The sequence below is a fragment of the Hemitrygon akajei genome, chromosome 11 (assembly GCF_048418815.1).
Source record: "Hemitrygon akajei chromosome 11, sHemAka1.3, whole genome shotgun sequence".
In the NCBI taxonomy this organism is placed as follows: Eukaryota; Metazoa; Chordata; class Chondrichthyes; order Myliobatiformes; family Dasyatidae; genus Hemitrygon; species Hemitrygon akajei.
The window spans coordinates 73,766,005-73,779,641 of record NC_133134.1 but is presented as its reverse complement, the minus strand read 5'-3'; the positions used below and the strand labels follow the sequence as shown (position 1 = coordinate 73,779,641).

The following is a 13,637-nucleotide window of genomic DNA, read 5'->3' as shown; positions in this document are numbered from 1 at the left end:
TTGAGCTGGCATTTAAAAGTGACAACTGAATCTGCATCCCTTAAAGTTTTAGGTATTGAATTCCACAATTTGGGAGCATAGTTCAAAAAAAGATCATCTGCCAATTATCTTTTGAGGGAGATGGTGGAAGAAGACCTGGCATTATAAAACAACAATGATTCTGTGAGGTACTCCTGTACCAGACCATTGAGAGTTTTAATAACAAGTAAGAGAGTTTTAAAATCAATCCATAAAGATACAGGAAGACAATGCAGGGTGTCTAATACGAGAGTGATATTCTGGTATTGGTTAAAAGTCTAGCGTCGGCATTCTGAATGCATTGAAGTTTGTCAATAGGTTGATTTGGAAGGCTGGTAAAAAGGACGTTGCAGTAATCTAGCCTATAAAGGTGTGAATTGGTTTTTCAGCATTATTACATGACAGAAATGGACGTACTTTGAAAGATTTCTTAAGTGTAGAAATGCTGCTGTGGTCACTTTCTTTATCTGGGGTTTAGAATTCAAATTGGAGTCGAGGGTAACACCCAGGCTGGATACAAGGGGAGCCAGGTTCCCAAGTTTATCCGGGAGTAGAGGTGTTGTTGAGCTTGGACCAGGACAGGCTATCGCTGATGTGCACTCCGAGGAACTTGGAACTCTCAATCTCAACACCATTGGTGTAGACAGGAGCTTGTGCTGTACCTCCCTTTCTGAATGTCACGGTGCAGTTCTACCTCCTGGGGTATTGGTATTGGTTCATTATTACTAAATATACCAATTATAGTAAAAAGCATTTGTTTTTCATACCAGGCAGACAGATCCTCCTGTACATTGGTGCATCATTCAGAATGAATGAAGCGTAGTGGTTAGCACAATGGTTTAGAGTACCAGGGACCCAAGTTCAATTCCCACCACTGCCTGTACGTCCTCGTGGAATGCATGGGTTTCCTCCCACAGTCCAAAGATGCCTCGGTTAATTGGTCATTGTAAATTGTCCTGTGACTAGGCTGGGATTAAACCGGGGGTGGCTGGGCAGCGAGGCTCGAAGGACCGGAATGACCTTCTCCGTGCTGTATCGCTAAATAAATAATGTGCAAGGGTCACGATGAGGTAGGCTGGGAGATCAGAAATTCATCTATTAATGTTTGAGAGGTCATAACAGAGGGATAGAAGTGAGGGACTGAATGTCTTCCTCCTACTTGTAGAATAATACATCAAGGAAACGCACCCCTCAGGTACGTGCTGACCACAGTGTCCACCTCAGCCCATACCCTTCTAAAGGGCGTCATGGTGGCATTGTGGTCAGCGCGACACTATTACAACTTGGGATGTTCCAGAGTTCGGAGTTCAGCTCCAGCGTCCTCTGTAAAGAGTTTGTACTTTTCCTCATGAACTATATAGTGTCTCTCCGGGTGCTCCGGTTTCCTCCCACCTTCCAAAGACGTACCGGTTCCTAGGTTAATTGGTCATTGTAACTTGTCCCATGATTAGGCCGGGGTTAAATCAGTGCGTTGCTGGGCGGTGCTGTGTCTCTGAATAAAAACAAAATAACCTTTCTATTCCTATGCTTATCCAAATGTCATTCATGTGTTTTCTGGTACTTCTAAAACAATTTTTATTAAAATATTTTATGTCTAATTTTCAATAGGTTTTAAATTGTAAAACAAGTGGAGCGGCATCTGAACCTGGTACAGACAACGAACAGGCCCTTCAGCCACACTGCTGTACCACACCAATTAATCTAATGATCCCTGATTACTCCAATCCCTTCTGCCCATCCCTTAATTCTCCATATATTCATTGGTCTATCTCAGACACGCCTATAACACCTGTTTGCACCATCTCCCCCGGCAGCCTATTCTTATCACGCTGTGTGTGTATAAACTCTCTGCAGAAAACAAAACTTGGCCCTCTCTCCTCATACTGATACTAGACATGCCAACCCTGGGGAAAAGATACCAGTTGTCTTTATGATCTTATAAACCTCTACCCAGGGGTTCCCAACCTGGGCTCCTCGGACCCCTTGTTTAATGGAATTGGTCCATGGCACAAAAAAGGTGGAGCCCCCGCTGTCTCAGGTCACCTCTCAGCCTCTGCTACTGCAGAGAAAGTGTGTCCGACTTGTAGCTTGGGCTCTCTAATCCAGGCAGCTTGTTGGTGAATTCTTGCACGCCCTCTCCAAAACCTCCACGTCCTCCCTATAACAGGAGGACCAGAACCGAATGCAATACTCTAGGCGCAGCCGAACTAGAGTTTTAGAAAGGTAGAACACTACAGCACAGTTCAGGCCCTTCGGCCCACAGTGTTGTGCCGGTCCTTTGATCTGCTCTAAGTTCATATAGATCTCCATTTTTCTATCACCGTAAAGATGCGACAAAGCTCAAACTTTGTGTACAGCAAGCATGCTGTACGCCTTCTTGACCACCCTCTGCAGTGTTGGATCTCTGTTCAATTTCTGATGCTTGGAGTTCTTCCAGGAGTCAGGAATGGCGAGCAGTCTTAATTCCAAGATTTCAGTTTATTTTAGAGTAGAAGCAAACATACAAATACTAAGCAAACTAAATAATAAGCTGAGAAACGATGCTAAGAGGTGTAAGACAAAGGAATAAAAGATGGTACTTCTGAGAAGTCCATCACTTCTATGTATAAGATGAGGGAAATTCCTTAGATTGAGATGAATTAGTTAATAGGCTATGTTATTAAAACAATTACATCATGTGGGTCATGTGCTAATAATTAACCGATGAAAAATGAGAAAGGAGATAAACTGTTAGTTTAGCTGCTATACCGTTTTCTGCCAGAGAGTGAAAAATACATGAGTCTGTTTAGAAAATGCAAATCTTATAAAAAGTATTATTTTTTTTAAAAAGCAGTTGTTTTCCAACAGCAGCCATTTGAAGGAGCTGTGGACTCAGAGCCCAAAATCCCTCTGTGCATCGATGTTGTTGAGGGTCCTGCTATTAATTGTGCACTGTCCTTAACATTTGATCTCTCACCTCACATTCAGCCAGGTCAAACTCCAGTGCATGGCCTCATTCTTACTGTTCACCTTGCCTTGGAATTCCACGACATCCTCCCTATTCGCCTCCATTCTCACCTGCGACTCCTCTTCCCCAGATCCCACTGATCAAGACAGCCCAGAAGATTTCCAGGCGGCCCCTGTCCCTGTTTGCGAGTCCGTGGACTGCTCCGGCCTGGATGAAGACCAACAACTCCACAATTGGAAAAGGGACCCTGAAGGGGAGCCCTGGAGGACCGTACTACAAGAGCTGGGCCAACTACTTTGTCCGGTGAGAGGAAGTGGGGGGGAAAGAGAGTTCAAAGTAAACTTATTATCAAGGTACATATATGTCACTATAGAGGACCCTCTGATTCATTTTCTTGCGGGTATTCACAGTAAAACTTAATAGAATCAATGAAAGACCACACTCATCATGACGGAGAAACAACCAATGTGCAAAAGATAACAAACTTTGCAAGTAAAGAAAGAAATAGATAAGCAGGCAATAAATATCGAGAACATGAGGAAATGTGCAGATGCTGGAAATTCAAGCAACACACACAAAATGCTGGTGGAACGCAGCAGGCCAGGCAGCATCTATAGGGAGAAGTACAGTCGACGTTTCAGGCCGAGACCCTAACTGAAAGAAGCGATAGTAAGAGATTTGAAAGTAGGAGGGGAGGGGGAAATGCGGAATGATAGAAGACCAGAGGGGGTGGGGTGAAGCTGAGAGCCGGAAAGTTGATTGGCACAAGGGATACAGAGCTGGAGAAGGGAAAGGAACATGGGACGGGAGGCCTAGGGGAAAAGAAAAGGGGAGGGGAGCACCAGAGGGAGATGGAGAACAGGCAAAGAGTGATGGGCAGAGAGAGAAAAAAAAGGGGAGGGGAAATAAATAAATCAGGGATGGGGTAAGAAGGGGAGGAGGGGCATTAACAGAAGTTAGAGAAATCAATGTTCATGCCATCAGGTTGGTGGCTACCCAGACGGAATATAAAGCCACACTCAGGTTAGAGGAACAACACCTTATATTCTGTCTGGGTAGCCTCCAACCTGATGGCATGAACATTGATTTCTCTAACATCTGTTAATGCCCATAATTCCCTTCTCCAGCTCTATATCCCTTTTGCCAATCACCTTTCCAGCTCTTAGCTTCATCCCACCCCCTCCAGTCTTCTATCATTTCGGATTTCCCCCTCCCTGTCCCACTTTCAAATCTCTTACTATCTTTTCTTTCAGTTAGTCCTGACGAAGGGTCTCAGCCCGAAACGTCGACAGTGCTTCTTCCTATAGATGCTGCCTGGCCTGCTGTGTTCCAATAAATATCGAGAACCTGAGATGGTGAGTCCTTGAAAGTGAGTCCATAGATTATGGGAACAGTTTAGTGATGGGGTGAGTGAAGTTATCCTCCCTCAGTTCAAGAGCCTGATGGTTGAGGGGTAATAACTGTTCCTGAACCTGGTGTTGTGGGTCCTGAAGTTCCTGTACCACCTTCCTGATGGCAGCAGTGAGAAGAGACTATGGCCTGGATGGTGGGGGTCCTTGATGATGTACTGTGGGAGAAAGAGAGACTACTCTTTGACTGGGGGCACTCACCCATCCAGACTAGGGCTTCGTACTGTTCCCTGCCACACCTCTGTGCAACAGAACTTTGCTCCGTTTGCCACAAAAGGTACAATTTCCCAATGGCCACCTACTGTAATTCAACTTCCCATTCCCAATCCGGCATGTTGATCGATGGCCTCCACGATGAGGCTGCACTCAGGTTGGAGGAGCAACACCTCATATCCTGTCTGGGTAGTCTCCAACCTGATGGCATGAACATCGATTTCTCCAACTTCTGATCATTTCTTTCTCCCCCTCCCCTCTCTTCTTCCATTCCCCATTCTGCCCCTCTCTCACCTGTGCATCATCTCCCTCCGGCTCCCCTCATCCTTCCCTTTCTCCCATTGGCCACGCCTATCAGATTCCTTCTTCAAGGTACATTTATTATCAAAGTTTGCACGTCTACAGTACACAATCCCGAGATTCATCCTCCTGCAGGCAGCCACGAAATCAAGAGACACCAGGGAATCCATTTAAATAAAAACATCAAACACCCAACGCGCGAAAACAAAACGGATCATGCAAACAGTAAAAATGAGCCAATTACACACAGAATATTAAAGTTCAAGTTCAAATTTAATTGTCATTCAACCATACATTAACACACATGACTGCAGCCAGACAAAGCAGCGTTACTCCGGGGCCAAGGTGCAAACACGGTACCAACAGTCACACACAGGCCAAGGCACACAGAGCACAGATACTACTACTGAGTCGATTCAGGCCCAGGGGGCCGGTGTCACGCACGATGACAGACTCTCCACTCCTCCCTCTCCCTCATCAGTGTGTTCAGTTCATCTACATTAGCCGTGCCGCTACCTTCTAGGAGCATGTTGACCATAGTCTTGGTTGATGCCCAGGGTTCATCCTCCCATGTGATGACTAGGCTGGCAGGTAGCTCAGGGTGGCATAGACAGTGCCCTGCTAGTTGCAGTCTTCTCGCCTCGATTTTAGTAGTGAGCATCGATAGAGCTCGACGTTCGTCATGTGCTGTTGCCAACTCACATCGAGCCATACGGAGCATTTGTGTATAGCAACCATCTAGAGACTTTCTCATGGTCTTAGTGAGTGTCCACGCCTCGCATCCGTATGTGAGAATGGACTCTATGACTGCTGCGAAGATCGTCTTTTTGAGCCCTCTGGTCAGGTTCGACCTCCAGATTTCCTTCATGTCGTTCATAGCCCTCCACGCCAGCGCCTTCCATGTCTTTATGTCCTTCTCCGAACTCATCATTCTTGACCCAAGGTACTTGAAGTCTAAAACTTTCTTAATGGTATCATTCTTTATGGTCTTGAGAGTACCTTCATCGCAGTTGAACACCATGTACTCTGTCTTTTTAGCATTTAGGTGAAGTCCAACTTTATTGTACTCAATTTCCACTTTTGTCAGTAGCTGCTGTGCTTCCTCAGTCTGGTCAGAGAGCAGGACCGTGTCATCTGCAAAATCGAGATCTGCGAGCATAACTGGTCTGACCCTTCCGGTTCATCCTGGTTTTATGGTAAAACCAGGCACATATAAGCCAGCAGTAAAATGCAGTCACACAAAAAAATAATATAGTTGCAAGTCCCCAACTCCATGAATGTTGCAGCAGTCTCCAGTTGAACACAATACAGCTTGTCTTCTGCCGAGTGAACACTGGGGGGGCAGCACCAACTCCAACTTGGACACTATGCCGCAGCATCTCCAGTGGCGTGCACCGATTCCGGTGCCTCTCTCCTGGGCGGCTGTAAGCAGGCGACACCGCGGCTTGAGGCCTAGTTCTCAATGTGATCAAGGCCACCGTCCCCCCCCTGCTCTTTGCCAATAAATCAGGCACGAAACATCAAACCACAGAGTTCCCAAATCGGTCCAGCAGTGACAGCCACCAAATCGATTCAGTTTAGCGCTGTGTCAGTGACTGTAGTCCACAGTCACAGAGACGGTTTCAGTCTGAAGCACCTCGATCAAATCGCGCGTACGGTAAAAAAGAATAACCAGAAATACATGGAACATGAACCACAGAGTCCTCAGTAAACGAGTTTACAGCCACAAAGTGTGTGCAGCGCTGAGGATATAAAACATCAAACTGCAGGCCTCAGCATTTTACCTCTTTCTCCTATCACGTTCAGAACCAGGTTTAATATCACCGGCCCATGTCATGAAATTTGCTGTCTTTGCAGCAGCAGTACAATGCTATAATAATAATAGAGAGAAAACTGTGAATTACAGTAAGCAAATAGTTAAATAAGCAGTAAAAAATAAAAGCTAAAATGTAGTGAGGTTCATGGTGTGGAATTAAGTCAAGGCAGACACCGTATAATTTAAATCAACCGTTCCTTCTATATTGCAACTTCGGCCGGCAAGAGATCCGAGATCTACAGTGGGCAAGAATCCCCTCTTGCCGACTGGACCTCCTAGGATCTCTGTCTTACACACAGATACCGTCCCTATTATACAGGCATTTTGCAGAACTTCTAACAATTACGACAGCCTTCGAGTTACTTCCCCTCAAGCAGTCAGCACAGCAAGCTGTCCATATGTTAGCCCCGCATACAGAGCTCGGTGCAAAAGGCCGCTCAAGTCAGTTTTGACCACAGGTAAGTTATAAAACAAGTCAATCATAAAGCAGGAACAATCTTAATTTAAAAAAGGGAACAATACGATATGCCACCTGTCACATACGTTAGTAGCTCAAATTAGCTATTTTAACAGCTTAACAATCTTTTAGCCTTAAAAGGGGATAACAGTGCACCAAAAATCCTTTCGCCGTAAAAGGGAATAGGACAGTATCTCCATTACGTTATCAATGGGTTCATTGACCGTTCAGAAATCTGATAGAGGAGGGGAAGAAGCTGTTCCTGAGTCATTGAGTGTGTGTCTTCAGGCTTCTGTACCTCCTTCCTGATGGCAGCAATGAGAACAGGGCATGTCCTTAATTATGTACCCCCATCTCCCAGCTTCTCATTTCATCCCACCCACCTTCCCTTTTACCTGATTTCACCTATCATCTGCCAGCTTGTACTCCTCCCCCTCCCTCCCACCACCTAATTCTGGCATTCGCCCCTTACATTCCAGGCCTGACAAAGGTCTCGGCATGAAATGCCAACTGTTTACTCCTCTCCATAGATGCCGCCTGACCTGCTGAGTTCCTCCAGTATTTTGTGTCCAGGGTTTCCAGCATCTGCAGAATCTCTTGTCTTGATGGTTTCACTCCTGAGGTTTCCCTTGTTCTGACCTGAAATAGTAACTGTTTTCCTCCGGACTGGCTAGGTGTCAGAGTGTACGTGAATGCAAACAGGTCGTTAGACCAGACAGAAGCAGCCCATCGAGTCTGCTCTCCAATTTCATCATCCCAACCCCATTCAAAGTACACATATGTCACCATATACAACCCTAAAATTAATTTTCTTGCAGGCATTCACAATAAGTACAACAAAACATAATAGAACAACGAATGACCACTCCATCCAATGTATAAGAGACAACATACTGCAAAAATTTTTGTAGGCATCCGTTAGTCTCGTGAGACCATGGATTTGCGCCTTGGAAGGTTTCCAAGGCGCCGGCCTGGGCAGGGTTCATGGGAGACCGGCAGTTGCAAGCCTGCCCCTCTCCACGTCACCGATGTTGAAGGGCACCAGGACCCAAGCACTGGTGTCTTTGCAGAGCAATGTGTGGTTAAGTGCCTTGCTCAAGGACTCGAACCAGTGACCTTCAGATCACTAGACCGATGCCTTATCCACTAGGCCACGCGCCAACACATACTACAAAAAACAGGAAGGAGTGGTCATTCGTTGTTCTGTTGTTTCTTGTACTTATTGTGAATGCCCACAAGAAAATTAATCTTAGGGTTGTATACAGTGACATGTGTATGGTGACAAAAAGAAAGGAAGAAATTAATAATTATAAAAATAAATAATAGATAGATGAATAAGTATCAAGAGCATGAGATGAAGAGTGCTTGAAAGTGAGTCCATAGGTTGTGAGACGGGGTGTGTAAAGTTCAGTGAAGTTATCCATTCTGGTTCAAGAAATTGATGGTTAAGGGGCCTCCCCATAAGCTTTGATGTCCTGACTGATCATGAACCTATCAACCTCTGCTTTAAATATATCCAATGACTTGGCCTCCGCTGCCGTCTGTGGCAATGAATTCTTCACCCTCTGGCTGAAGAATTTCCTTCCCCATCCATCCATTCCACCATTTTGACCTCAGCCATTGGACACCTATCTGTATTAATCGGCCTGATCTACCTGGCTGATTCAAGTTCTTCTCCTTACACTTCTCAGTTTGGCCAGTAGCTCTGGTCTAAGCACTCTCTCCACCATGTGTTCCAGGTACTAGTCTCTGGGTGAAGCAGATCTGCTCTGAAATCTCAGTCTCCTTACCCTGAATCTCCCCCTGAATGTGGAGAGATGTTTCCTGCATCTACCATGTCTATACCCTCCTCATTTTATGTACAGTACCTCCACCTAGCTTTTAAGCCTTTTTCAAAACTAAAGTTCCAGTACCATAAGACCATAAGGTACAGGAGCAGCATTAGCCCATTTGGCCCATTGAGCCTGTACTGCTGTTTCATCTTGGCTGATCCAATTTCCCCTCTCAGCCCTAATCTCCTGCCTCCCCACTTCTTCTACCAAAGTGCATGACCACACACTACCCGACACTGTATTCCATGTGCCATTCCTTCGCCCATTCTCCTAATCTGTCTTAAGTCCTTCTGTAGCCTTTCTATTTCCTCAAAACTACCTGCCCCTCCACCTATCTTCATATCATCTGCAAACTTTGTATCCAAACTTTCCATCATCCAAATTATTGTCATATAACATAAAAAGAATTGGTCCCAACACAGACCCCTGTGGAACATCACTAGTCACCGGCAGCCAACCAGAAAAAGGCTTTCTTCATTCCCACTCTTTGCCTCCTGCCAATCAGCTATTGTTTTATCCATGCTAGATCTTTCCTGTAATACTTACAGGAAATATTAATATTAAGCAGCCTCTTGTGAAAGACCTTGCCAAAGGCCTCTGAAAATCCAAGTACACAACATCCACTGACTCCCCTTTATCTATCCTGCTAGTTATTTTCCAAAGAATTCCAACAGTTTTGCCAGGCAAGATTTTCCCTTGAGGAAACCACGCTGACTACAGCCTATTTTATCATGTGCCTCCAAGCACCCTGAGGTCTAATCTTTGATAATCGATTCCAACATCTTCTCAACTACTGAGGTCAGTCTAACTGGCCTAAAGTTTCCTTTCTTCTGCCTCTCTCCCTTCTTGAAAAGTGGAGACATTTGCAATTTTCCGGTCTTCCAGAACCATTCCAGAATCTAGTGATTCTTGAAAGATTTTTTTCTAATGCGTCCGGCAATCTTTTCAGCCACCTTTTTCAGAGCTCTGGGGTGTTCACCCATCTGGTCCAGGTGACTGATCTACCTTCAGACCTTTCAGTTCTCCAAGAACCTTCTCTCAAGTAATGGTAGCTGCACACACTTCAGCCCCCCGGCACCTGGAACTTCCACCATACTGCATGTCCTCCATGGTGAAGGCGAAGGCAAAATACTCACTCGGTTTGTCTGCCAGTTCCTTGTCCCCCATCACTACCTCTCCAGCGTTCCGATATCCACTCTCACCTCTCTTTTACACTTTATATATCTGAAGAAACTTTTGGTATCCTCTTAAATATTACTGGCTAGCTTACTTTTGTATTCCATCTTTACCTTTGTAATGACTATTTTAGTTGCCTTCTGTTGGTTTTTAAAAGCTTCACAATCCTCTGACTCCCCACTAATTTTTGCTCTATTATCTGCCCTCTCTCTGGCTTTTATGCTGGCTTTGACTTCTCTCGTTACCCTTTCAGTTCCGTGGCTCTACCCACAATGATTCAACACCTCCTGACCCTATGTCATCTCTTTCTAATGATTTGATTTACCAACAGAGCAAAGCCTTCCCCTCTGCCCCCCCCCCCCCCCGCCTGTCCTTTCGATACAGTGTGTCCTTGGACATTAAGCTCCCAGCTATAATCTTCCTTCAGCCATGATTGAGTGATACCTACAACATCACACCATCATACTTGCCACTGTGCTGCAAGTTCATCTACCTTATTCCGTTTACTGTGTGCATTCAAATACAACATCTTCAGTCCTGTATTCACCCTTTTTGATTTTGTCTGCCCTTTTACGTTGCAACTCATCCTGTCAACTGTAATCCTCTCCTCACTACACATTGCCTCAATAAACCAGCTACTCATCTTTAGCACTATCATCCCACTTTCCTACTGTACTTCTTGCATTGAAGCTCAGGACTCTAGTCGCACCGTGTTCAACTTTCTGATTTCTGACTTTGTCTGAGTTCTTACTGACATCTGTCTCCACAACCTCTCCACTAACTGTTCTGGCACTCTGGTTCCCATCCTCCTGCAGTTCTAGTTTAAACACCACCGTGCAGCATTAACAACCCTTCCCGCTAGGATATTAGTCCCCCTCCAGTTCAGGTGCAAACCATCCTTTCTGTACAGGTCCCACCTTCCCTAGAAGAGAGCCCAAAGACCCAAAACTCTTATGTCCTCCTTCTCCTTAGCCACGTATTAAACTGTATAATCTTCCTAGTTCTGGCCTCACTAGCTTGTGGTACGGGTGGCAATCCTGAGATCACAACCCTGGCGGTCCTGCCCGTTAACTTAGCACCTAACTCCCTGAACTCTCTTTGCAGAACCTCATCACTCGTCCTACCCATGTCATTGGTACCTACGTGGACCTCGCGTTCTCGCTGTTCACCCTCCCACTTAAGAATGCTAAGGTCTAAATCCAAGATATCCTAGATCCTGGAACCTGGGACATACCATCCGAGAATCTCGCTCTCCAGCCCACAGAACCTCATGTCCATTCCCCTAACTAATGAATCCCCTGTCACCACAGCGTGCATCTTCTCCTGGCCTTCTCGTCCGAGTCACTGGAGGCAGACTCAGTGGCAGAGACCCCAACACTGACTTTCCTCCGTTAGGTCTTTGGACAGTATCCAAAGTGATATATCTGTTGCTGAGGGGGGTGGCCACAGGGGTACTCTGAACTGGCTCCTTAACCCCTTTTCCTTTCCTGACTGTCACCCAGTTTCCACTGTCCTGCACCTTCGGTGTAACTACTTCTCTATTTGTCCCTTTTATCACCCCTTCACTCTCCCAAATGATCCGGAGTTGGTCCAGTTCCAGTTCCAACTCCTTGACGTGGATTGTTAGAAGCTGCAGCTGGACGTCTCCCTGACTTCCTACGCCCCACAAGAGGAGCTTTCCACGATCCTGCCTGGCATCTCTACTGTCCTGACTGAGCAGATATAAAGAAGGGAAGGGGGGAAAAGCTTAATCTCGAGCTTTTCTTTCCTTCTCAGACTGAAGCCTCTCTTTGTGGAAGCCTCGAAGAGCTAAAGCCTCAAAATCACTACTCTGACTCTGCCCACTCAGACAACAGCTGCTGCACTTGACCCTGCCTCCCCTTAATTTGCTCTTGCTAATCAATCTCAAACAGCAATCCCCTGCTGTTTTTTGTACTTGGTCAATGGACCTGATTGTAGTCCCCTCCTCTCCAAACTTCGATGTTCAGATTGGCCACTGGTCAAAGCTCTTCTTCCCACAAGCAACTCATTCTGCCAGCTTCTAGTCAAAGGCTTAACCTGTAGGCTGTGTGTTACAGGCTCTCCCTTCTGCTTGTGCCAGTGAGGCACACTCAGACCTACTCACAGAATGTCATGGGTCTCTAATTTATGCTCCATCTCCCTCTCCCTCTCCATATTTCCCTCACTCTCTTACCTCTAACCTTTCCCTCTCCCCCTTACCTCCCTCACCTCACCCCCTCACCACTCCCTCTCCCTCTCCCATTCACACCCTCTCCCCTTCACCCCTCTCACCCCTCCTGCTCCTCCTCTCCTCTCCCTATCTCCCTCCCTCACCCCCTTCCCTCTCCCACTCCCACTCCCACTCCCTCTCCCTCTTACCTGCCCCTATCTCCCTCCCTCACCTGCTTACCTCTGCCTCCCCCTCCCCTCTGACCTGTCTCCATCCACTCACACCCTGTCACCCCCTTCCACCTTCTCCCCTTCTCCTCCTCTCCCTCGCACCTTCTCCAATTCTCCCCCTCTGCCCTTCCACCCCTCTGTTTTCTCTCTCCCTTCCCCCTCTTCCTCCCCACCAACCCTCTCCACTTTATAAGCCTCTTCCCTTGCTGCACCTGCCTCCACCTCCCCCCGTTCCTCCCTCCCTCGGTAGGTTCCTGGAGGAATATGCAAAGCACAACATGACGTTCTGGGCAGTGACGGCCCAGAACGAGCCCACCACCGGATTCATAGAGGACTACCCTTTCCAGTGCATGGGCTTCAATTCAGAGCTGCAGCGAGACTTCATCGCCCTCGACCTGGGCCCAGCCTTACACGCGAGCCCCCATAGCAACGTGAAACTCATGATCTTGGACGACCAGCGCTTGCTGCTGCCGAGCTGGGCAAAGACGGTGAGAGCATGGTATTTGCCGTTATTACAGAGGGTACGGTTCGGCCGGAAGACTGGTTTCTAGGGCCAAATGCAGGCTGGGGGAGCAACCTTTCATATTCCTCCAACCTGATAGAATTAACACCGATTTCTTTAACTTCCAGTAATATCTCTCCCTCACTCATCTCTTTCTTCACTCCCATTCTGGTTTCCCCTCTTACCCCCTTCTCTTCTTCTCACCTGCCTGTCACCTCCCACTGGTTCCCCTCCTACTTCCACCCCCCTCCATAGTCCATTGCCCTCTCCAGACCTTTACCTCTTCCACCTAATCCCTCCTAGTTTCTTCCTTCATCTCCTCATCCCCAACAACCCACCTGCCACCTTGTATTCCTTTCCCTCTCCCCCACTTTCTTATCTTCCCCCTTCCTGGATGGCCCCGATGAGGAGTTTCAGCCCAAAGTGTCCGCTGTTTATTCCCCCTCCATAGACGCTGTCTGGCCCGCTGAGTTCCGCCGACGTTCTGCTCAAGGTCTCCGGCATCACTTCTGTCTTGTGTAGGTTCACCAGGTTGATTCCTGGGTTGGCGATTTTCCCCGGGAAAGT

The 13,637-nt window shown here is 46.8% G+C and overlaps 1 protein-coding gene across 3 annotated transcripts in view; it reads left to right on the top strand.

Moving 5' to 3' along the window:
- The window catches only part of gba1 (glucosylceramidase beta 1), a 70,885-nt gene that overhangs the window by 25,276 nt on the left and 31,972 nt on the right, over nt 1-13,637 (top strand). For all 3 annotated transcript variants that reach the window (XM_073061134.1, XM_073061136.1, XM_073061135.1), the window contains exons 6-7: nt 3,096-3,268; nt 12,819-13,056. In XM_073061134.1, the coding sequence (XP_072917235.1) occupies nt 3,096-3,268; nt 12,819-13,056 (411 nt within the window). The remainder of the gene's footprint in view (nt 1-3,095; nt 3,269-12,818; nt 13,057-13,637) is intronic.